General features: G+C 30.9%; 5 protein-coding genes across 11 annotated transcripts; 2 read left to right on the forward strand and 3 right to left on the reverse strand.

Moving 5' to 3' along the window:
- Positions 1 to 476: 476 nt before the first annotated feature.
- On the reverse strand, positions 477 to 7354 carry LOC116771097 (V-type proton ATPase subunit H). 4 transcript variants are annotated; one of them, XM_032662801.2, is made up of 12 exons: positions 7213 to 7354; positions 6561 to 6584; positions 6168 to 6249; positions 5920 to 6100; positions 5352 to 5561; positions 4030 to 4224; positions 3195 to 3329; positions 2714 to 2899; positions 2418 to 2605; positions 1974 to 2162; positions 1371 to 1484; positions 477 to 1012 (listed from the first exon to the last, which is right to left on the reverse strand). In XM_032662801.2, exons 1-12 carry the CDS (start codon positions 7256 to 7258, stop codon positions 934 to 936), a joined length of 1629 nt encoding a protein of 542 aa, XP_032518692.2. In that variant the 5' UTR covers positions 7259 to 7354; the 3' UTR covers positions 477 to 933. The 4 variants fall into 4 exon arrangements, with proteins under 4 accessions (XP_032518692.2, XP_032518694.1, XP_032518693.2 ...); XM_032662803.2 differs by lacking the exon at positions 4030 to 4224; XM_032662802.2 differs by lacking the exons at positions 6561 to 6584; positions 7213 to 7354 and adding an exon at positions 6344 to 6534.
- Positions 7355 to 7436: 82 nt separating this feature from the next.
- LOC116771098 (uncharacterized) lies at positions 7437 to 8685 on the forward strand. The gene is made up of 3 exons (XM_032662806.2): positions 7437 to 8235; positions 8321 to 8445; positions 8556 to 8685. The coding sequence occupies exons 1-3, from the start codon at positions 7437 to 7439 to the stop codon at positions 8682 to 8684; spliced, it is 1053 nt and encodes a 350-aa protein (XP_032518697.2). The 3' UTR covers position 8685.
- On the reverse strand, positions 8677 to 9367 carry LOC116771099 (COX assembly mitochondrial protein homolog). The gene is made up of 2 exons (XM_032662808.2): positions 9138 to 9367; positions 8677 to 9028 (listed from the first exon to the last, which is right to left on the reverse strand). Exons 1-2 carry the CDS (start codon positions 9190 to 9192, stop codon positions 8730 to 8732), a joined length of 354 nt encoding a protein of 117 aa, XP_032518699.1. The 5' UTR covers positions 9193 to 9367; the 3' UTR covers positions 8677 to 8729.
- Positions 9368 to 9810: 443 nt separating this feature from the next.
- On the forward strand, positions 9811 to 11345 carry LOC116771233 (26S proteasome non-ATPase regulatory subunit 14). Its single transcript, XM_032663034.2, has 4 exons — positions 9811 to 9970; positions 10051 to 10236; positions 10329 to 10485; positions 10601 to 11345. The coding sequence occupies exons 2-4, from the start codon at positions 10059 to 10061 to the stop codon at positions 11199 to 11201; spliced, it is 936 nt and encodes a 311-aa protein (XP_032518925.1). The 5' UTR covers positions 9811 to 9970; positions 10051 to 10058; the 3' UTR covers positions 11202 to 11345.
- Positions 11334 to 19349, reverse strand: LOC116771232 (uncharacterized). Of its 4 annotated transcripts, none has more exons than XM_032663032.2 (19): positions 19075 to 19349; positions 18871 to 18971; positions 18469 to 18708; positions 18140 to 18302; positions 17915 to 18053; positions 17632 to 17844; positions 17342 to 17543; positions 16258 to 16432; positions 15725 to 15910; positions 14771 to 14930; positions 14329 to 14449; positions 13942 to 14040; positions 13538 to 13683; positions 12814 to 12893; positions 12508 to 12636; positions 12232 to 12360; positions 11771 to 11844; positions 11616 to 11699; positions 11334 to 11540 (listed from the first exon to the last, which is right to left on the reverse strand). In XM_032663032.2, the coding sequence occupies exons 1-19, from the start codon at positions 19274 to 19276 to the stop codon at positions 11355 to 11357; spliced, it is 2829 nt and encodes a 942-aa protein (XP_032518923.2). In that variant the 5' UTR covers positions 19277 to 19349; the 3' UTR covers positions 11334 to 11354. The 4 variants fall into 4 exon arrangements, 3 of the variants coding, with proteins under 3 accessions (XP_032518923.2, XP_032518922.2, XP_061379211.1); XM_032663031.2 differs by having other exon boundaries at positions 13900 to 14040; XM_061523227.1 differs by lacking the exon at positions 12232 to 12360 and having other exon boundaries at positions 13900 to 14040.
- Between the last annotated feature and the right edge of the window lie 2394 nt (positions 19350 to 21743).

Consider the following 21743-nt stretch of genomic DNA (forward strand, 5'->3'; position numbering starts at 1 on the left):
TAGTCGTAAAAAAAAAACGATTAACAAAAATAACTAAAATAAAGTAAGAATTTTTTTGTTTTTATCAGCATACAGATTCGGAAAATGTGAACGGTGTCTATTTTTGCGCAATTGGTATAATATATCTCAATAGCAAAATACTCAACGTAATGTACTTGTTGCCATGATAATATTATAGACTGTGGTCTATGACGTCAAATTCGTTTGGACCAATAGCGTTTCGTTTCAATTACTTTGAATTTCGATAAAGTTTTTGAATAAAATATTTTATCCTTTTAGGAATCACACGCATTTTCCCTACTGAATATCTCCAGGAACACTGGTATTGAACTATATAAGAATAAAACAATGTAGGTTTAGATGTTATTTCTTGTAAGTTATGTAGTGCTTATTTGCATATTATATAATTCGTCGATAAAGAAAGTAGATATCGGTATATTATTTTCATTTGTTATTAAAGGAAGTAAAGAAAACAATTGTATTTTGAATTAATACTCATAGTTTATTTACTGATGAAATCATTTTACATGAACAAATATACTATAATTTCTACACATTAAAATATAATATAGAATTTTATAATGATTACATCCATTTCATTTTCATAACAACAACATATGTTATAGGAATGTTCAAACAAAAATAATAAGAAGCAATAATATTGATAACCGATGCCAGCGTTTTGTAAACTTTATTATGAACATAAATAATTAAAAATAAATAGGTGTTTATGTTAATATTATACATTTTCACATTACAATGTGTAAATCCGAGTTAATATTGCTGTAATGGGTATAATGTAACAGAAAATAGTGTTATGTAATGTAACTATCAACTTTGTAACTCTTATAGGACGTATGGCATAAATATTGCTAAGTGCAATAAAGGTTCAAAGACAACAATAACAATTTTTTTTAGAACATTTGTAACATTTTAAGCTTTAGCACCGACGGCTGTTCCACCAGACTGTTTGTCGATTTGTTCCTTCTCCAATTGCTTGCCGAGATACTCCCTACAAAGTATAATAGTGTGTTAATTGTTTTTAATATTTTCGTGAAAATTTATATTACACCTTTAAATTTTTTTTATTTTCAATAAAGGTTTCTTTAGCATTCTACAAAGCTTAGATTACATGGAAATTTATTGATTAGCTATCATTACAATTTTTTTGTATTCTGTCTGTTAAAAAATAAAACACGGTATCACCAGTTATGGGACCGCCAATACAACTCTTTAGAGTACAATAAAATAAAATAAAAAATCTAAAAATATTCGATTTATAATGAAAGGTACACATAATCTGAAATGGAAAATTAAGACAGACTTCATATTTTTATATTGGTCATGAATAAAGAGTAATAATATCTCACCAGTTGTGAACCATGAGTTTCTGTACAGCGAGTAGTGCCTCATACCGAACATTGGGGTCCTCGTGGCTCAGTAAATACATGACACGTTGTTTTCCACCCAGTTGTTCAATGATGCTGTAAACAAACACAGGTTCATTACAATAATCACCTTTTTAATTATCTTTCTGTCATTAAAATTTTTATTAACTTATTTTTTAGGTCTCAGTGAAATTTAATGATGTTTGATTGTTTTAGATAACTGGTACGCACTAAGAAGTACATGAAACAATTTGAACACTATCAAAGTCATGAAAAATAATTAAGTTGTTATACACAGATGTCAGCACTTAAGATATATATCTTAATATAAAGGTGTACAAATGCAAAAAGATAACATACAAAATAAAATATACATATAAAATATATGTATATACAATACTGTAAAGTAAGTTATATTAAAAGCTATGTAACTTAAAAACTTATATATAAATTTTACAAAGAACAAGGTAACACTTGCCTGAGTGCTTGGGTACAAGTACCATGTAATAAAATCCGACAGAAACTATTTTATATATATGTATATAGAGAAAATCTATGCAGATATAAAAAAAATGCAATACATACTGCTTGCCGCGTGGGTAGTGACGCACGTATTCGCCAACGTCGTAGCAGGCTACGGCGAGTACTACGGGGTCCCGGCTCTTCTCCAACAGATGTACCAACGTCCGTAGCAGCTCCTGACCGCGCTCGTTCAGACGGGCGGCGTTCTCGCGCCAGAACTTAGCTGATTTGTGCACCGGTGACCATTCCAGACTGGATAAATCATAAAAAAAAACTTTATAGAAAATATATTTTTCATAATGGCAACATTTTTATTTATAAGTTAATAGTATTTAGGTGTATTACTTTACGCAAAAATTAGCTTTATTTAAGACGACTAAAATTATTGATTTATTAGCTAAGTCTAGACTTGTTTTGTTATAGATATTTTGCTTTAACAAATCATACGAAACAAAGAAATAAATACCCTTATTTAAAATTTTGAAAATTTAACTAAAATAAACTCACCGTCCACTCTTCACTTCGGTAGCATACTGATCGAAGGAGCTGAGGTCTTGTACGGACGCCTGCAGACGTTCGTTCAGGAAGTCGACATCATTCATGATGTCCTCGTCGTCAGACCGCTTCTGTTCTAGTATAGAAAGCTGCTTCAGGACCTTGCACTGAACCATAGCTATGCAATGCTCCTTTGCCACCTACAGAATAAATAATGTATAGAATAATTAAAGAATCCTCATATAGTTATAAGTCAGAAATAAAATAATGAATAGTAATGTTAACGAGTTAATTTGTTTAAAGCAAACCTGCTGGTCTTCGGGTTTCTCAATGAGGTTGCGGAACACGGCCAGCACGATGCGAGTGACCTTCTCCTTGACAGAGTCACTGAGGATGTCGGCTAGGATGGGAATAGCATTGAACTTGTTCATTTTTTCGGCCAACAGAGGATTGAAAGTCAGCACCCACAAGCAGAACACCAACTGGTATTGGACCTAGAAAAATTCATGGAATCTCAAAACCTGTTTTTTTAATTTCTTTCATTATCATATCAGATCTAAGCTTATTTTTAAATCAAATCTGGTCACTGACAAAAAATATCCTGGCAACAATTTTAATTGGTTCTAAAATTGACTGTGATAACAAGGAAATCATAGGCAGCATGTTTTAAGATCTTAGCCTGTCAAAAAAACGAATTGAGAAAAATAAACAACGTCATATAACATATTATAATTTATGAAGTGTGCAATAATAGATCAAACTTATTACGAAAGTCGTTTGTCTCATTACCTGGAAGTTGACTCTCGAAGCCAGGATAGAAAGGAGAGTCGAGATGCCGTCAACGGATAGGAAAGCGAAGCGGTACTCGTCAACGCGAAGCATCATCTGAAGACAGCGTGCTACCGACTGGATGTAATCGTTGTTCTACACAAAAAAATTTTTTATAAATAACAATAATTTTTAGTTATACAAAATGTTTGGAGATTCCTCGAATGTTAATTTTATAAATAAGTAGTATAAGTTAATTTGATAAATTGGTGTACTATAGTTATGTCGTCATCAAAGACAACATCAAAATTTAGCGTGTTACATTGAAATCTATTCCTGTATATAAATCAATTGCTATAAGTTACACTCGCTAGACCTCCGAATCGTAGCAGTACCCCAGTCAATAAAATAACAAACTCGCGAGGATGCTACTCTCAAGACTAGTAAAAAACTGTCTGCTAATTCATATATGAAGTGAAGACAAACATAACATGTTTTTTTAAACTAACTATAAAGTTTTACATAAACGTGTAATAACAATTTAGGTGTTATATTTTACAAACATATTCGTTGGTACATTTCAGTAAATTTACTGAAAAAAAGAAGCATTTGCAATTTATTAACAAATATATTGTCGCATCTGAAAGCGGCGTCTATTGTTTGTGTTCATTTCCGACGAAATAAGCTTTTTAGTAGAACCTTGACCTGCTAAAGCTACTAAAACACACATAGTTAGTTAGTACAAGCATGCCATTATAAACAATATTAGTTACATACTTAAATCATAAATAAACACAATTACTCAATTCCACTTGTGTTATTTAAACACATTCATCACAGAGCCCTGTTGAAATACCTTTACAAGACCATCAGGGAGGTCCTCATGAGATTTTAAGACATCAAAAGAGCTGTACAGGCTCTTATACTTCTCGGAATCCTTCACATCATCCTTTTCCTTGTGCGTTTTAGTTGGTTTATCAGAGAAATTTTGTTTCTCATGCTCCAACATAACCTGCTCGGCATGTTCTAACTCTGCAGACACTTTCTCCGCCTTACCAGAAAACAAACCTCTCAATGTTACAGCACTCCTCTCGGCCATCGATTCAATTTTCATCATTACGTACACAATGACACACAGCTGATGATATTCCATAACCATGAACTGCTAAGCTTTGTTAGTTTACATAACTATTCTTTATATATAAATTTAAATTTAAATTAAACATAATAAATATAAATATGCAATATTGTGTTAACATATATTATTATTTTTATATAACAAATCAAAGCTTCTGTTTCTTTTTTTTAAAACAAATCCTTAAAATTTAATTGATATTTTTTTACTATGATAAAATGTCATTATATAATTAATTACAATGAAGTAAAGTTTCATATATATAATGTCTGCCAATTTCATAGAACAAAGTTATTATGAAACGTTATCACAGAGATCTTAGAAAGCTTGATATGAGAAAAAATATATTGTAACTATCAGAGATTTCAAAATGTATTTTATTATACAATATAACATTTAAATGTTATTATATATTGTTAGGTCAAAATATTTATCTTATAATTGTTACTTACAACTACTCATTTATTTTAGTTTGGTTATGGTTCCAGGCACTAGATTACTTTTACAGTAACACTGAAAATCTATGGATACTCTTTATATTATAATATTAACATTTTAATATTTAAAATCTGACAATTTTGTAGTGTTGACAGCAGAAATATAATAAAATTGTCAGACTAAAAATCAACAAATTTGCATAATCTAGTACCCATGAAATATAAATTCTTCAACCTATTATTGATTACATAAAAATACATAAAACAATGTGTAATACATTTTACTTATAAAATTTAATAGATAATTATAAAAATAAAATAGATGAAATGGAGTAGAAAAAAATAGATATGTTTACAAGTAATGTGTTCTTAAATACGGGTGGTATGCCTGTTTAAACAAATAATTTTACAGATTTTTTTTTTATAAATTACATAAAAAAATATGTATTATCGAATGCAGAGTTCAAAATGTACTAAATGTATAAAAAATACTACGTATTATATAATTGAGAGTTCCAATTAGAAATGCAAAGCTCATTCAACGATGCACAACCCTAAAATCATGCCATGCATTCTGGATCATATGCATAATAAAGCTTGACTTACATTCATTTTAAGCTCATCCTTGAGCCAGGACAGGTAATGGTGAAGGTCGCTCTTCTCCATGAGCTGCGGATGCCAGCAGGCAAGCTTGGCGATGATGCGTGACGACATATGCTGGACAAATTCATCCTGACGGTTAAGCAGGCTGAGGAAAGGCTGCCAGACATTCCCATGACGAGCATTACGGAAGATCTTCACTCTCGACTTATCCTCCTAAAAATTTTGCAAAATTACTATATCACTTGGGCAATAACAGCAAATATGAGAGTACAATAGTTTTTATGTACCTGAAAAATAATGGAAAGATTAAAGTTATTGAATAACATAATTATATAAACAAACAGAGTTCAGGCCAGAATAAACAAAATACTTAAATATTCTTAATAGTTTGATAATTGATACAGTATGAGGCATAAAATTTTTAGGTGGATTTCTATTTATTAACAAAATTGGGGTTATAGAATTTAGACATAAGAAACTATGTTCCTTCTTTTATCATATATTCACATAATTGTATAACAGTTTTTGATATTAAACTTGAACATTACATATTATATATAGATACACTCACTGATAGAATATCGTCAATCAGGACAAGGACATATTGAATGGTGTTATCTTTGCTGATGTGCGCTACCAAGTTTAGAAATACATCGGCACATCCTTCTGGGTTTCTGTCCGGCAGATCCTTTTGACCTCTCTGGTCCAGGTTCACAATGAAATCATGATCACGCTGAGTAATCATCTGCGATCTAAACGACAATGTATGATGTTGTGACTTGGAATATATATATTAAGAAGGATTAAATCAATACTCACTGCAGATATGACTGCCAATTAATTTGGCTTTGCCGGATTTCACTGGCCCTTATTTGTAGAACGCTGGTAGCAGCGATCATGTCTGTACAATCATTTTTAACGGGTTAATCATAAAACTTTTTAAAACAAGAAAGTGCAAAATATTTTCACTATGTATATCATTCGCAGTCACTTACCAATCTTTTCATCGCCTATTAGTTTGCTTACATTTTCTTCAATGTTAGCCATTTTGGCTATATTAATAAAAGAAAAAACCTCCACTCACAATGAAATATATTACAAGGAGAATTATTCTTCAGAAAACAGAAGATTGGGCGACAGTGAACTCAGCTGAGAGGTCTTGTGACTACTCGACGTGAAGTTTTCTTTAATGAAATGTAAAATAATGCTTACCTTCTCTAATGTAGACTTTTTTGGCTGTAATAAAAAGAGATAGCTATAGGAATTCAACGATTGTCAGTACTGATTTTTAAGCAAGTTGGGTAAAATAAGAAAATTATAAACTGTCAAATGTGTACATGATATTAAAAAGACAAAAATATAACTATAATAAAATAGAGTACAGAAATACTTTATGTTAAATAGAATTTATGTAGGTATTTATATTGATATAGATCGATAATTAAAATAACTAACGAGACGTATAAACGTTTTATAATTTCTAAACTGGTAATTCATAATAAAATGTCAAGGCAAATGACATATAAGAATAAAAAAATATTTTAAAAATTGATTAGTCGAACGATTTGACTTGGATACAATTACCACTACTCCCTAAAATAACAAAACATTGTTTAATTTTCAGATATTTTCTTATGTAGGTAAAATACGTTAAATTTATTGTACTTTATTGTGACAGGATTTTTCTTAGACATCAAGCATATAATCAATATTTCTTGATACGATTTTACATGATGCCATAATTATGAATCTGATGTGTTTATTACAAGTCGATAAATTAGATATTAAGTACAAGTTTGATGTTCGTATTGATACAAACGTCAAACAGTGTCGTGGAATGTTTGTATATTTATTTTGTACTTACGGTTATATCTTTCAGTTTCGACATCTCGCCTCACTTTTGTATCCATTTTTATTAAACAATATAATATTTAACAGTGAAAAAAATACTAAAATTTAGAAAGTATATGCATGATAGTTTATTTTGCTGAGAACTTGACTTTTTCTGTTACAGATTAATAATTTAAGCTTGGACTTGTGACACATTCTGCTAAAAATAATTTTTGGGTAGTGGCCAGTTCTTTTGTCATGACTAGTATGCAATCAAAAGATTGCTGTCAAATGAATGAGAAAAGTAGCACATCTATGGATGAGGAAAAGACACTTCGTTTTCCTTTGGTTGACTCTATGTGTATTCTGTTTACTGGTTATTTTAATGGTGTAGGTGTTGAGATTAGGTCTACTGATGCAATGGCACTCTTGCATCATATAGGTTGCTATGGTAAAGGAAATACTTCCAAATCTAGACCTAAAGTTAAGAAGGAAGGAAGTCCAATTATTATGAGAAAGAGACAATTTTTAAAAAGAAGTTATTGGTACAAGAGGTTTGGAAATGAAGAGAAAAATGAAGAGTCAGATTTTTTTTTTAAAGATGTTTATGATTTGATAAAAAAAATCAAACGGGACACAAAAAAGGGTGTTATTGACTTGGTTTCGAGTGATGATGATGGTGGTGATGGTATGTCACAATTTTTAAACAACCATTCACCATCTCACACTCCTCATGAACAAGACATTGTAGTTGTTGTGGCCAATAGTGACTCTGAGGATGATAATTATTTTGCAAATTTAAAACCTCACTGTTGCCTGAATAAAGTATCCCTGCAGGAAAAGCTTATGCTTACATTACAAGAAGCATTCTTCTTGGTATACGGACTTGGTTGTTTAAAAATTGTGAAGGAAGAAGACCAAGTATTGAACATAGAGGAATGCTGGTCACTCTTTTGTAATACAGACAAATACTTTGTCAGTAAATACATAGTTTACCATCACTTTAGATCTAAAGGGTATGTTGTGAAATCAGGAATTAAATTTGGTGGGGATTTCTGTAAGTTAAATATTAATAATATATACTTATGACATCTCCATGGTTTTGTGATGCAGAGACAATATATTTCTGTTGTATTTTTCAGTGTTGTATAAAGAGGGACCGGAAGTAAATCATGCTGATTATATTGTTGTTATCAAGACTGAAAATGATACATTTAACTGGATATCTTTGTTGGGTCACGTCAGAATGGCTACAACAACGGTGAAGGTTTGTGAGAAGTCTTATTTAAAAAATATTTTATGTATTGAATTTTTTTTTAAGTCTAGTTATGTCTTTATTCTGAATTAAACTAATAAGGAAATTATTATGATTTTTAGGAAGTTATGATTGCTGAGGTGAAATCTGAAGGTGAAAATCTACGTCTACCACATGACTTGTGTAAATATAGTGTTCGGGAGTTGGTACTGTCAAGGAACTTACCAGTAATAAACAATGAAATAGACTAAATTATGTTTTATTTATCTTATCTACATTAAGGTACATTCAAGATCTCAAACTCTTCTTATTGATTTCTTTATACCTGTTTTTCTATATTCACTTCTTTGCTGTAGATATTCCTCAGTGCATACATTTTTAAATTTCTCATCATTATACCATTTAGCCATGCAAGATTTTAGCGCTGAGTTTTCATCTCTACATTTAAAAACCATAAAAAGAGACGAGGCTTTACAGCATTTATTAAAATCTTCAACCTCCTTGATGCATTTTTCAGTTTTAGCCTTTTCCCTCATTAGTTTTGGAATAACTACTTCGACTTCAACTTTTCTCAACGATCTGTCCTCAGGATCTCCTAAAAAGAGTTTAATAGTCGTTACATGAAATGCTACCTATAATTAACAATTTAGTATTGCATTAAGAGTTTTAGTATTAAACCTATATGTATAACAGTTTTAACTTACCAAGTCCATGAGGTCCATCTGAAAATTTTTTTGGTAGGACTGTCGCTTCCGGCATTATTTTACAGAAATACGAATAAATATGTGTCTCACCTAAATTCTATTTAATTTTTAATTTGTTACATTTATTTTTATAAACATCTGATGAAAGCTTGATTTGTCAATTGTCAATATCTTAATGTCAATTCTCAAATTATCAATTGCCTAGAGATAATTAATTGGTAAAGACATATTTTGGTATATTATACATGTGAATAATATTATAATTAAGATCTTTGTTTAAAACTATCCGTAAATGTGTATAAACAAGATAAAACATTAAGCATGTAAAAGTTGACACTACAGAAAAATAATTTTAGCTAATTTTGAACGATATAGATTATGAACATAAATAGTAAAGAAGTATTTATTTATCTATAAGGATTAATTAAATGCTCATTTAGAGAATAAATTATTTTTAAGTTCTCATATTTACATCTACTGAAAAACCACTATAACTTATTCTAACCGAATTAAATTACAAAACACCTCTCCACCCCGGCTTCTATGTTGTTTAAAAGGTTAAGTATTAATAAATATAATTTTTAAACAAGAAAACAAATCAGTGTTGTTTTTTTTGTAGATATTTTATTTTTATTGTAACACTCTTCATGAGGTTGCATATTCGACAGTTTTGTTGTCAAAATCAAAATCAAGTCATTCAGATGTCATCATAAAACATAGCTATCCATTTTGTGTGTATCCTTGTTTAAAATTGTGATAATCCTGTAGCTTTAACACTGATTCATACAGTTTTTATAATAAACTTGAGTATTTGACAGCAAAAAACCCAAAAGGTAGGTTTTCTTAAACCATTACAATACATTGAAATATTTACGTATTCATTTTCATGGTTATACGGTATTTTATTTTAAAGTTTCAGTTATGGATCGTCTCTTACGGCTTGGAGGAGGTATGGCGGGCCTCTCACAAGCGCCGCCGCCGAGTGATGCCCCTGCAGTCGATACAGCTGAACAAGTCTATATATCCTCATTAGCTTTATTAAAGATGTTAAAACACGGTCGTGCCGGAGTGCCCATGGAAGTTATGGGTCTCATGTTAGGTAAAATAAATAAAATTATTATATTCCTGTTTTGTTATCTATCGGTATCATTATGTTTATTTCTATAATTTCAACTGTATTTATATTTATAGGAGAATTTGTTGATGACTACACCGTTCGTGTTATTGACGTATTTGCGATGCCACAAACTGGTACTGGTGTTTCTGTAGAAGCTGTTGATCCTGTGTTTCAAGCTAAAATGTTGGATATGTTAAAACAAACAGGCCGTCCAGAAATGGTAGTGGGATGGTAAGCTCATTTTATACCAAAATAATATGGAGTTACTCCATTGACTTTATATATAATTTAATGTAATTTTTTTAACATACTTTTATTAACATTTTGTTATATTTTCTTCTTTCAGGTATCATTCCCATCCTGGCTTTGGCTGTTGGTTATCTGGTGTGGATATTAACACTCAGCAGTCATTTGAGGCATTATCAGAACGTGCTGTGGCCGTTGTTGTTGACCCAATTCAGTCTGTGAAAGGCAAAGTGGTCATTGATGCATTCCGCCTCATCAATCCAAATATGATGGTCCTGGGACAGGAGCCGAGACAAACAACTTCCAATTTGGGGCACTTACAAAAACCATCAGTGCAAGCATTGATACATGGTCTCAACCGTCACTATTACTCTATAAGCATCAACTACAGAAAAAATGAATTAGAACAAAAGATGTTACTTAATCTTCACAAGAAGTCATGGATGGACGGACTTACTTTAGCTGACTATAAAGAGCACTGTGCAATCAATGAGACCACCGTCACTGATATGCTTGAACTAGCCAAAAACTATAACAAAGCTTTGGAAGATGAAGAGAAAATGACTCCTGAACAGTTAGCTATTAAGAATGTTGGTAAGCAAGACCCCAAGAGGCACTTGGAAGAAAAGGTTGATGTGCTTATGGCAAATAATATTGTTCAGTCCTTGGGTGCAATGCTCGATACCATGGTGTTCAAATGATTGTGTGAGACTGTTTGTGTTAAGGTTAAATAAAATAGCATTTGTGTATACACCGAGTCTCACAATTGAAATTTTTAACCTAGTATGATATATTTTATGTATTACTAGGCAATTTTTAACAATAAATACACATTTCATTTATAACCACTTTATTTAGTAAAACAATCTCTGTGGTGCTATTTCGCTACAAATGCTTGCAAGTTTCTTTTTTATTATGGGATGGTCCATATTGGCAAAGTCTATATCAAACATCGGTTTTAAGTCCTTCTGGGAATGGACTATGTTTTTTATAATGTTTTTTAATTTTTTGAATGCTTCGTTTTGATTGTCCATGGAGACCTGGAATGTTATATTATTATTCCAAAGTTAAGTACCTAATGTTGTATACTTCGAATATATAGAAAGTCAAAATACAGTATCCCAAAATAGCCCTGGACAGTTATGATGTATTTCTTCATAATCATCTCTTATATTTGTTGTAAAAGTTTCCGACGGCAACTGAAATAATTACAAAAATAATATGAATTTTATTTTTGTGCCTTATCATATTCAATACAAGCCATAAATACCTCTTTATAGTTTTCTAGTTGTTTAATTAAAAACTGCTGATCATCTACTTTTGTTTCTCGCCGGAGTGGTTCAGCTAAAAACCAATAATTAAGTATTTAAATATTTCGTGAGATCCGAAAAATTCTATATGAATATAAATACCAAGGTTGCTTGAGGTAGTACAAGCTTAAATATAGGGACTAGGCGAGGGATTAGTTTTAAATAAAAACCACCCATTTTACTAAAATTGGAGGACGAGTGGGTGGAGGAATGAAGAGTGAGAGGTCGTCTTCTATGGTTCTTAGGTTATTTTTTGGGTGTGCTTTCTCAAAATCCAATAGGATGTTGGCGTGTCAACCCTCACAAAGGATAAGGGTAAAGCTTATTTCAAAAATACAGCAGTTTCTTAGCTTTCCTTACATGTTACGGCTGCAGGTGAATCGTTATATTACGTTATATTAAAATATTTAGATGAACGTACAAACATGACTCTCGGTATCGCTAGTTTGCAATAGTTTGTTCTCGACGAGGAATGCAAGCCACAAATCTGAGTTTTCTGGTCGGGGACGCAGAACCTTTGCGCTTATCGACTTCATTAATACGCTTTCCTCTAGTTAAAGTTTTACAAAAGAAAAAAATATTATATTTTAAATCTTACCGATCTTATACCTTAAGTTTTAAAATATTTTGGAGTATAGTATCTTATTTAAGGTTTTACGATAGATTTTTTAATAATTGTCTGAGATATCTTTATCACCGTCTGCTTCACGTGGAGTCTCGACCAACATTCCAGATGGATCAGTTTCCACATTATGGAGTTCTTGACGTTCTTCATAAGCAACTCCTGATGTGAATGTTACGGACTTTGACGACTTTCTGCTGCCAACTGTAACACATAGAAAACTTCTTTTGTGGAAGTAAGTAGAAATTATTCTAGAAAGGAGAATAGGTCTCGTAGCAACAACGTTGATGAACATTTTCAACATTTCACAGAAAGAAAATTTTGACGGTTTCTAAGAGGGTGTAAATTCTTTGTCACATGTACATTGCATATAAGTATTACCTTTCCACGCAGAAGATGCATGGTGCCGACCATGGGTGCTACCTGGATCTTTTGCTGGAAGTGATCGAGTATCAATTGATCTGAAAAAAATTTAGCCATCACTCCAGAATATTTAAAAATAAAAAAATTGTAACTTGTAGACACTTTAACAAAGTCGTGAATAAAATTTTTAGGGGAAAAATTGATTTTATTATTTTTAGAAAAAACGTCTCAATAGACTGGATGTCTATAATAATGTATAAAAGGTAAAGTATCTCTTGGCGAGTTAAAGGCGACTAGTTCCTATTATTAACATTTAAAATCTAGTCGAAGCCTAAAGTTTAAACAAATATTCTATGAGCACAACTCAACTACATCAGTATCCCATATCCTCCTTGAGCTTTCGGTCTCTTATTATTATAAAAAGTACTTTAATAAATTTTGCCAATAAATTATTCTGATCATCGTGGCTATTACAAGTAGAAATCAATATTCCAAAACTAGGAAACGGTGATTGGTGGTCCAGAATATTTTAAGTAAAAATTAAGCCATGTTTACACTTTCTTCGATTATAATAAGATAAATCAAATGAAGATTAAAAAAACATACATTTTAATGGAGATGCAATAAATTAGCAATGACATTTTTTGTGCTTTAATCATTGAAAATACATATTTTTACAATAATATATAACATACATATGTTCAATTCTTAAGACACTGAACTTGTTGAAAATTGAAATCACCTTTTCGATAGCTTTTCATGGAATAAAACTTGTCCATAAACATCGCTTACATATTCATCCATGCCTTGGGGTTGGTTGTATAAAGAAAATAAACTTGAATCTGCAGGACTTTTATTGACTTCTTCTCTAGGAAGCGAGGTGGAACTCTGTGGTACAAAATTGAGTGTTACGAAAGTAATTAAATTTTGTATGACCATAGAGTAAAACAAAGAATGGCACAAAGTAAAGACAAAGTCATAATATTTCTTTGTTACTATTGACAAAATGATTTTGTCACATGGTCAAAGAGAGCAAAGTTTCTACAGTGGTTATTTTTTCTTTATCTTATAAGAGAATCTTAAAAGGAGTATTGTATTGTAAACCAGTGATCTTGATAAGGCGATCCTATCCAGGCCTCTTACAACCTTTTTTTCATCTTTATGTTTTCGTCTTAATTCAACGTCCAAGAGTGAACATTGAGACTCAAGTAAGAATTCAGAGGATTCTGAGTATTCTAAAAAATTCTGAAACAAAAATATTGGCGATATTAACTTTTACTATCACATAGAAAGTCGTGTTAATATATTTTTTTTGGTGAAATTTTATATTTTATCGCATCTTATCCAAGATACAATGAGCAGATACTTAAATTTTTTAATGATTTTTTTTTTATTGATGCAATCTTATACTCAGCATACAAATCCTAATCAATTCTATAACTAAATATCAAGAACGTACTAAACTTTGAGTCTCTGCTATTTCTTCAATAAAAGAAGTAACATCTTATTTACTATAAATATATTTGAATATACCTGAACAATTTCATTAAGCAATCCTTTGATAATAATTCTTCCCGACAGCAAAACTTGCAAGGTAGACAATTCCGTAGGCGGATCCATAGACAAGCGTTTCTCGTATGCCGCGTTTCGTATTCTATGTTTGGGAGAATAGTTATTGTTAAATCAAGATAAAATGCAACAAATAAAGTAACATTCGAGGTATTCAACTAAACATGAAAAATGGGATCATATTTTGCAATTTCTTCACATTGTTACATTTTTTTAAATAACTTTATTTTTATAAATGTATTGTGAACGTGATCATCTTTGATAAATGTTGTGCAAAGTTAATATTGTATAGTTTTATTAACTTGAATATTTATAGTACACATTTTAAATATATATTTTTAAGGGCTATTATTTTAATTACTGAAATCTCTTTTATTGCACTACGCAATTTTTTTTTAATACCTACATCTTACGTTCTTGCTGTCGAAGAGCCAGTGATCGTTTGTCATGACAAAATGTTAGTATCAAATAAGGGCGATATCCCCTTAGTTGCAGCATCAAAGCACCGATAAGATCCATTGTGACGATTTTTACTTTACCATTTTTCACAAACGCTTGTTCACGAGCTGCAAGTTACGGCATCAATTAATAATTGAATTCTTAAGACCAATCAAAATAATTTTTAATATTATTGTTATTAAAAAATTATAATAAATTCACATATAATATCAAACGCCAATCTATATGTACATATACCATAGTTAGCTATTTTATTGAATAACTGATTTTTGATGCAATTTTTTAATTGACATCGCTGCATTATTTCAGGTCGAATAAAAGTTACAAAGCTGATGTATAGGTGACAAAAATACTTTATTAGTAGGACTATACTTTAGGAATTAATGTAAAGTTGTAGGATAACACATACGTAGGCACGTGCCTACGTATGTGCATACGTATGCAGAAATGTGTAATAGTGTTGCGAGCGCGTTTAAAAGTTCGCTTCAGACTGAAAAATAGGTTAATCGGTTTCGATAAATTGTTAATCGTTAGCCTCGCTTTTGTGGTGGGAATTGCTTTAGATATATTAAAAATGGCGTTTTACTAGCACAATAAAACGAGGTTCACGAGTTCAAAGAATATATTTTTATTACCATTGTAAATTTTTTGTAGACACCTCATCAGCAGGAGTAATATTTAAATACATTTGTTTTAATAAGTAGCTATGAATAAGAAAATTGTATTCATATTATAGATGTAACAGAAGAAAATGATATATCTATCTGTCTGTTAAATAATTTACGTAATTTTTATTTTTTGTAAGTTAAAACAATCAAACTTGAAGCGCAAGTCTTGTTAGGAGACTTTTTAAACTTGTTCAATATATTATCGTATATGTATATTAATAAAAAAAATCAACTTAGTCCATATGATTCGCCGTCCATTTCACTATAAGTGAGAAATTCGCCGTCCAGCAGCATTTCATCAAAATTTTTCCGAGACACAACTATGTAGTTATCTATTTGGTGATAGAAAGCAGTTGTATGTTGTAGAGCTAGTTCAACGTTTGAACTGCATTCTGTCGCAAGACGACGGGCAAGTGTTCCTGCATAATTTAAAATAACATTTGCACTTAAAATATGCTTTTTCAGGGGTAAAAGATAGAGTAAGAAAATTTATATTATTAGCTGTATTACAATATTGAATAAAGCATCCGATTAACTTTTCTCTTTTCAGGCAAAATGCCAAAAAAGTCAAGTTGGTTTTTGTGTAGCTTGCGTCAGATGGTTCCGTATAGAGTAGATAATAGTTTTTGGCTCTACCATGTTTGTCTCAATTAATGTATATTGTGTAAATTTAAAAACATTTTCAAAGACGACACAACACAGGGAACACAAGACGAAATACTGGATATCTTTGTTATAAAATATGATTCATTTCAATTTAGTTCACCTTTACCAACAGCTTCGTATCCCACAAGTATAACAATTGGTACATCTGTGCTGTCTGCTGGCGGAGTGTACATAGATACCCGAGCTCTGGACAACTGTTCAATGTACAGGAGACGTGAAAGACGTCGCGAAGCAAACGTTTGTATGTCTGGTGTCATATTCATTTTTAGCGTTCTCTGCGGAAATAGAGAAATCTAATTAAAACGAAAGAAAAAAATACAGGATGCTCAAAATAATATAAGCTATGTATGTAAACAATGTCAACAATGTCATTTCATTTGTTTAGGGAAAAAATAGAGCATCTTTATATATTATTTCCGCACAACTATTTTTACCCTCATTTTTATTTTCACGTATCATGTAACAGAACAATTTTATTATTCGCCTTTTAGCACTGATCCTAGTTTTCTTGTTATCCGATAAAAGGATTTTGTTGTAAGCTTAAGACTTAAAGATATTTGTTATGTAGAAAAGGTTGGACTAAGATTTACACAGAAATTAGTTTCTATGTTGAAATACGCAAGTTCTTCTGTAATTTATATTCAATGTGATATTATGAGGTTTTAATGGTTAGCAACTTTGTAAGTACAAGAGACATTAAAAGTAACTTCTATACATTTATAATTTCAAAGAATTTTTTATTTGACAGGAATATTACATTAAAAAAGTGTTTTCCAACCAAGTCCGACCAAAAGTGTCAGTTATGTTTAAAATAAGGTATAATTTAGTACAAATGCGAAACATATTTCATACTTATGTTGTGACATTCATATAAATAGCACTCATCGGTATGAATAGAGGACTGAAAATGCCTAGTATTTAGTTATTATGTAAAGAGATAGGCATTTTTAATATTAAAAAAAAGTTTTTAAGTTTTGCTATTTTAAAAGGTAACTTTATCCCTTTATTATTTAACTTGCATTTTTACGCCTCAAAACGAAAAAAAATATTTGTTCTAAGATTTTCGCGAGTATTCATTTAAATGAAACTAGTATTATTCGGATTTACTACGCGGATTTTATTATTTAAAAAATATTTGTGGTTAGCGAATTATATATGAATAAAGTATCGTTCAAAATAATTACTTGTTCGATGGGATCCAAATCTTCGTTGTCTAAATTTAGTAGTACTGGAAATGTGTTAATGACCACATCTTTGTAACCCGGAACATTACATATGGGATTCGAGCGCAGGTCAATCAACCCCAGGCGCCGCATTGTTCTCATGTATACTGCTAATTCCAATAGTATGCTTAGTTGATTGTTACGAACATGGAGCTCCTTTAATCTATTCAAATTTTCATAACAAGGCATACATTTAACTTAGTACTCATTTTTAAGTCTTGGCTGTATGTTAAGGGAATAAAGCAAGTTACCTTGTGCACCCGGAAAATAACTTTAATGAGGATAGATTGTTTTCGTTCAGATTTAGGTATTCAAGGTGAAGCAACGTCCAAAGTCCCACATCATGTCCAAATTCGAAACTACTTATATTGTTATTGGATATATCCAACCACACAAGTCTAAGATGACTAAGATTTTCTAATCTTTGTATGTGATTAAACGATAAATCGAGGCGTCGGAGATATCTTAAATGAATTTTATTCTTTGAAAGCATATCAGTGAGTAATTATTTCTTTATTGTTTAAATAAAATAACCTTAAATTTTGAAGTCCACTAATATGCTTTATATTGTTGTGTGATAGATCCAGCACTGTCATCGACCAAAATTCAGTTAAATCCTGAATGTTCATTACATTATTGTACTTAAAGTGCACTTCTGTTAAAAACCATTGAGCTGTCAGCATAAAAACCATAATTACTCTTAATGAGAGAATTCGCGTTCATCATTAAGTGGGTGAATTAAAGACAATTACGACTTACCGGGGCTGTAATCTAGAACTGACTTCAGTCTATTGTAATCAACGCTTAGGTATTGTAAATATGGTAGGTTTGAGAGCACCGTTAGATCGCTTAAAAAGTTGCATGATAAATCAACATAAACTAGGTACTTATAGTGTTGTAAAACCTCGATGTTTACTAATTTCTGTTAACATAACACTTCAATTAAAATACATATTGTAATGGCCTTCAATACTTCAATATAGCATTTAAAAATGTCAATTGTATTTCTCTCCAGAACCCAATAAAGACAAATACAAGGTATTGAGTTTAGAAAAAAAGTTATAAACTCGAAACGGTAACGTACTTACTTTGGATGATAAATTTAATTTTATATAGACAAAGTCTCCCAGTATTGGAGTTCGTTTCAAATAACTTAGACAAGCAGTGACCATGTCCCTTGTGAGAATTCCCTCTTCTAGTGGTGGCACATCTTCTATATTTCTTATTTTGACCACGGGGGAATAACTATCATCGTAAAGTTCGGAGAAGTTATAGAAACATCCCCATAATTGGTCTTCATTTAACAGTGGTGTTATAATGATAGGAAACTGAAGGCGCAAATTTAGGTAAGGATTTCTGTCATCAATCTTTATTACATTAAGTAGCTTAATAAAGGAGTATTTAAGTGCGGACTAGTTTTAAATTTGCATTATTCATTTAGAAATTCAGCGCTAAAATTTACTAATGACTGAAAGAACAAATTATCTTACATTTTCAGAAGTGAAACTGTCTCTTCTTTTTTTGTCCAGAATATCAAAAGCTAGACTGATAAGTGTTTTCGGGAGAAAGTTTGAGCTGAATATGTGTTGTTCTGTAAATATATTCGTATGTATTTTTTAAAGCAGCAATATTTATTAAAAATATCCAAAACAACTGCAACAAAAAAAATAAAAAATAAACAGTAGCCTAGGTACCTTTGGATCCAGTTTGTAATGACAAAGCAGACAAATAATTAACTTTTGAGATTTCTTTCCAGGTTTTCAGAACACTGCCATATTGTAAGACTCTGAAGGTTGAATCAGATATTCTAACAGATTTTCTAGATTTCAAATTTAAGTCAATGGACGGAATATCATCAGCCTCTTCTTCTATTATATTCTTATCATCTTCATTCATTTTCTTGATACTTCCAATTAATAAATTATATTATATTTTTCGGCTTCTACAAGTTTTTTCTTAAACAAACCCTGTTTCCATGGATACGGTATTAAATACGTTTAATAATGTAATAGTCAAAAAGTATAGCTATTTTTTGTTCAAAAATTATCAATCACTCCAAAATACGAATATTTATAAGACTGGTTTTAATTTCTGATGAATTTGATGTGTTGTTTTGGCATCTGCCTTTTAAAAATTTGCACTTTCAATAGTGATGTGGGATATAGTATATGTTTTGATATATGCAACTTGCATGAGTTTTTTTTAATAAATAAAATATTTACGTTTAAATGCTTTTCCATCATGGTATAAACTACACCAGTCTAAGCTCCTGAGTATATATGAAATAGGGGATATATTTTTTTTTTCTGTTACTGTGATAGAATTGCAAATATCTTCCAAGACCGACGATAACTCCTTTAAATAGTTTATGTCATGGCTTGTTTCTTTAAAGATATTCTATTAAAGAAATTACTAGAGCTACAACATATTTCAAATGTGTTTTTGTAACTTGTGTTACCATAACTGAAGTAACTACGAGTAAGTAACTCGTAGAATACCGATCATGGTCTCTGTGTTTTGATAACATATATCTCTGATTTTATAATATATTCCTGTGTTCTGGAAGTATAGCGATCAAAGCATTCAACTTAGTGTCATTACCAAGTAATAAAAAAATTGACATAGTAAGGTCAATTTTTATGGTTATTCTTTTCTTTTTGTGATGTGGAATAAATATTTTATAGTTTATTAAACAGACCAGATAGCTGATTGTTCTAACCCACAGTAAATAAATTAAGGCATAAATAACACTCTTAAAAAATAAAACTCCCTAAAAAATATCAAGTGGATGACGATTTGTTATTGAATAAGATATTCAAGAATCTTTTTGGGATACTATTAATAATATTAAGGTCTAATTCCAAGAAATATTGCATGAGTCCAAGAGACTCGATTTTGTTTATGAAATCAGTACTGATAACTCGACCTTAAATACATGGTTACATTAAATATGAGAGCAGCGTTAAAGTGACCTAAGGAAATAACCAAAATATTAGAATGATTTTTAAAGACATGATACTATAATTTTTGACCTAAGCTAGATGGAGACAATATATTGTCATCGGACACATGCTCACACTAATTAGTGAAAACTCGTTCTTTAAAAGTTACCCAAACAATTTTTATTTCGTCTTTTATGAATTCTTTTGTAACCAAAGTTTATAAAACCTTTTTAGCGTATAACCACAGACACAATTTTTTACTATGAATGAGTAAGTTTAATAAAAAATGTGTATATAAGTAGTCTTTAAAATTTTAACGATATATTGTGTAGACGTAGCAAATTAAAAATTAAATTTAAGTGTACTAACCTTAATATTTTTTATTTCTTTTGTAAGCCTGGCCTTGGACTTTTCGTTTTTCAAACTTAGACAGTTTTTTATCCACTAGAAGATGTATACTTTTAAGTTAAAAAAAAAATGAATTGAATTATATAAACATTTATTTGTTTTGAAAACATGATTCATAAAATGTACTCGTATTCAGTGGAATACGAATTATAATATATAATATTAAAAACGCAATATAATTGTCTCAAGGTTTTTAGTTGCAATAATACAGTATGCTTTTCACTTTCGAATAGCTGAATAAATTTTTTCAAAGTTAGAACTGGCAAAATCTATAGATCTCTATGGGACACCAAAGGCTATATTTGTTCTTAATGCTATCTTTGAAGGGCATACCCATTACAAAAATACTTGCATATAACACTATTGCTTACACATTACTTTTCTAACACGATAATACCAATGATTTAAATGTTCCGTTGTTTTGGTTTTAACAAGTAAGTTAATTATGTTCTTTTTTTATATAATGCTATATGCTATTTCAAAGGACAAACCGTTCTTGATTCATATATTAATATATCTGTTTTTATTACAATCTTTGAAGAGCATACCCAATTAAACCGTACGATGGCTTTTGTTGGAAAATATAGGGAGCTCTGAGAACTCTGAAAATTTATTATATGTTCCCGGAGAGCATGAATTACGTAAGGTGGGGGCAGTATAGAGCGTCGTTCCGTGTCAGAAGCGTCGTGAAGCGAGGCACTGAGTTGAAAAGCTGGTTTAGGTTACCGATATCTCTTCTCTCGGCCTCTTGATATGCCATGGAAATAATCCGAACATATACTTTTGTTTGTGAGTGAGCAAAGTCCTCCGTTCCATCGCCCCCTATGGGGTGAGCGGGATTAGTGTGGGACTCAAACCCACTAAAACCCCACGACGTACCTCTTCGCCTATGTGGCAATAGTGGATTGCGCTTATGCATATGTTTCCGAATGGGATTGTGATTTTTATCAAATAATTTTAATACCCTTACTAATTCCATATTAACATAGACACTACAACATATAACATACAAT

Source organism: Danaus plexippus, chromosome 17 (genome assembly GCF_018135715.1).
Source record: "Danaus plexippus chromosome 17, MEX_DaPlex, whole genome shotgun sequence".
Taxonomy (NCBI): domain Eukaryota; kingdom Metazoa; phylum Arthropoda; class Insecta; order Lepidoptera; family Nymphalidae; genus Danaus; species Danaus plexippus.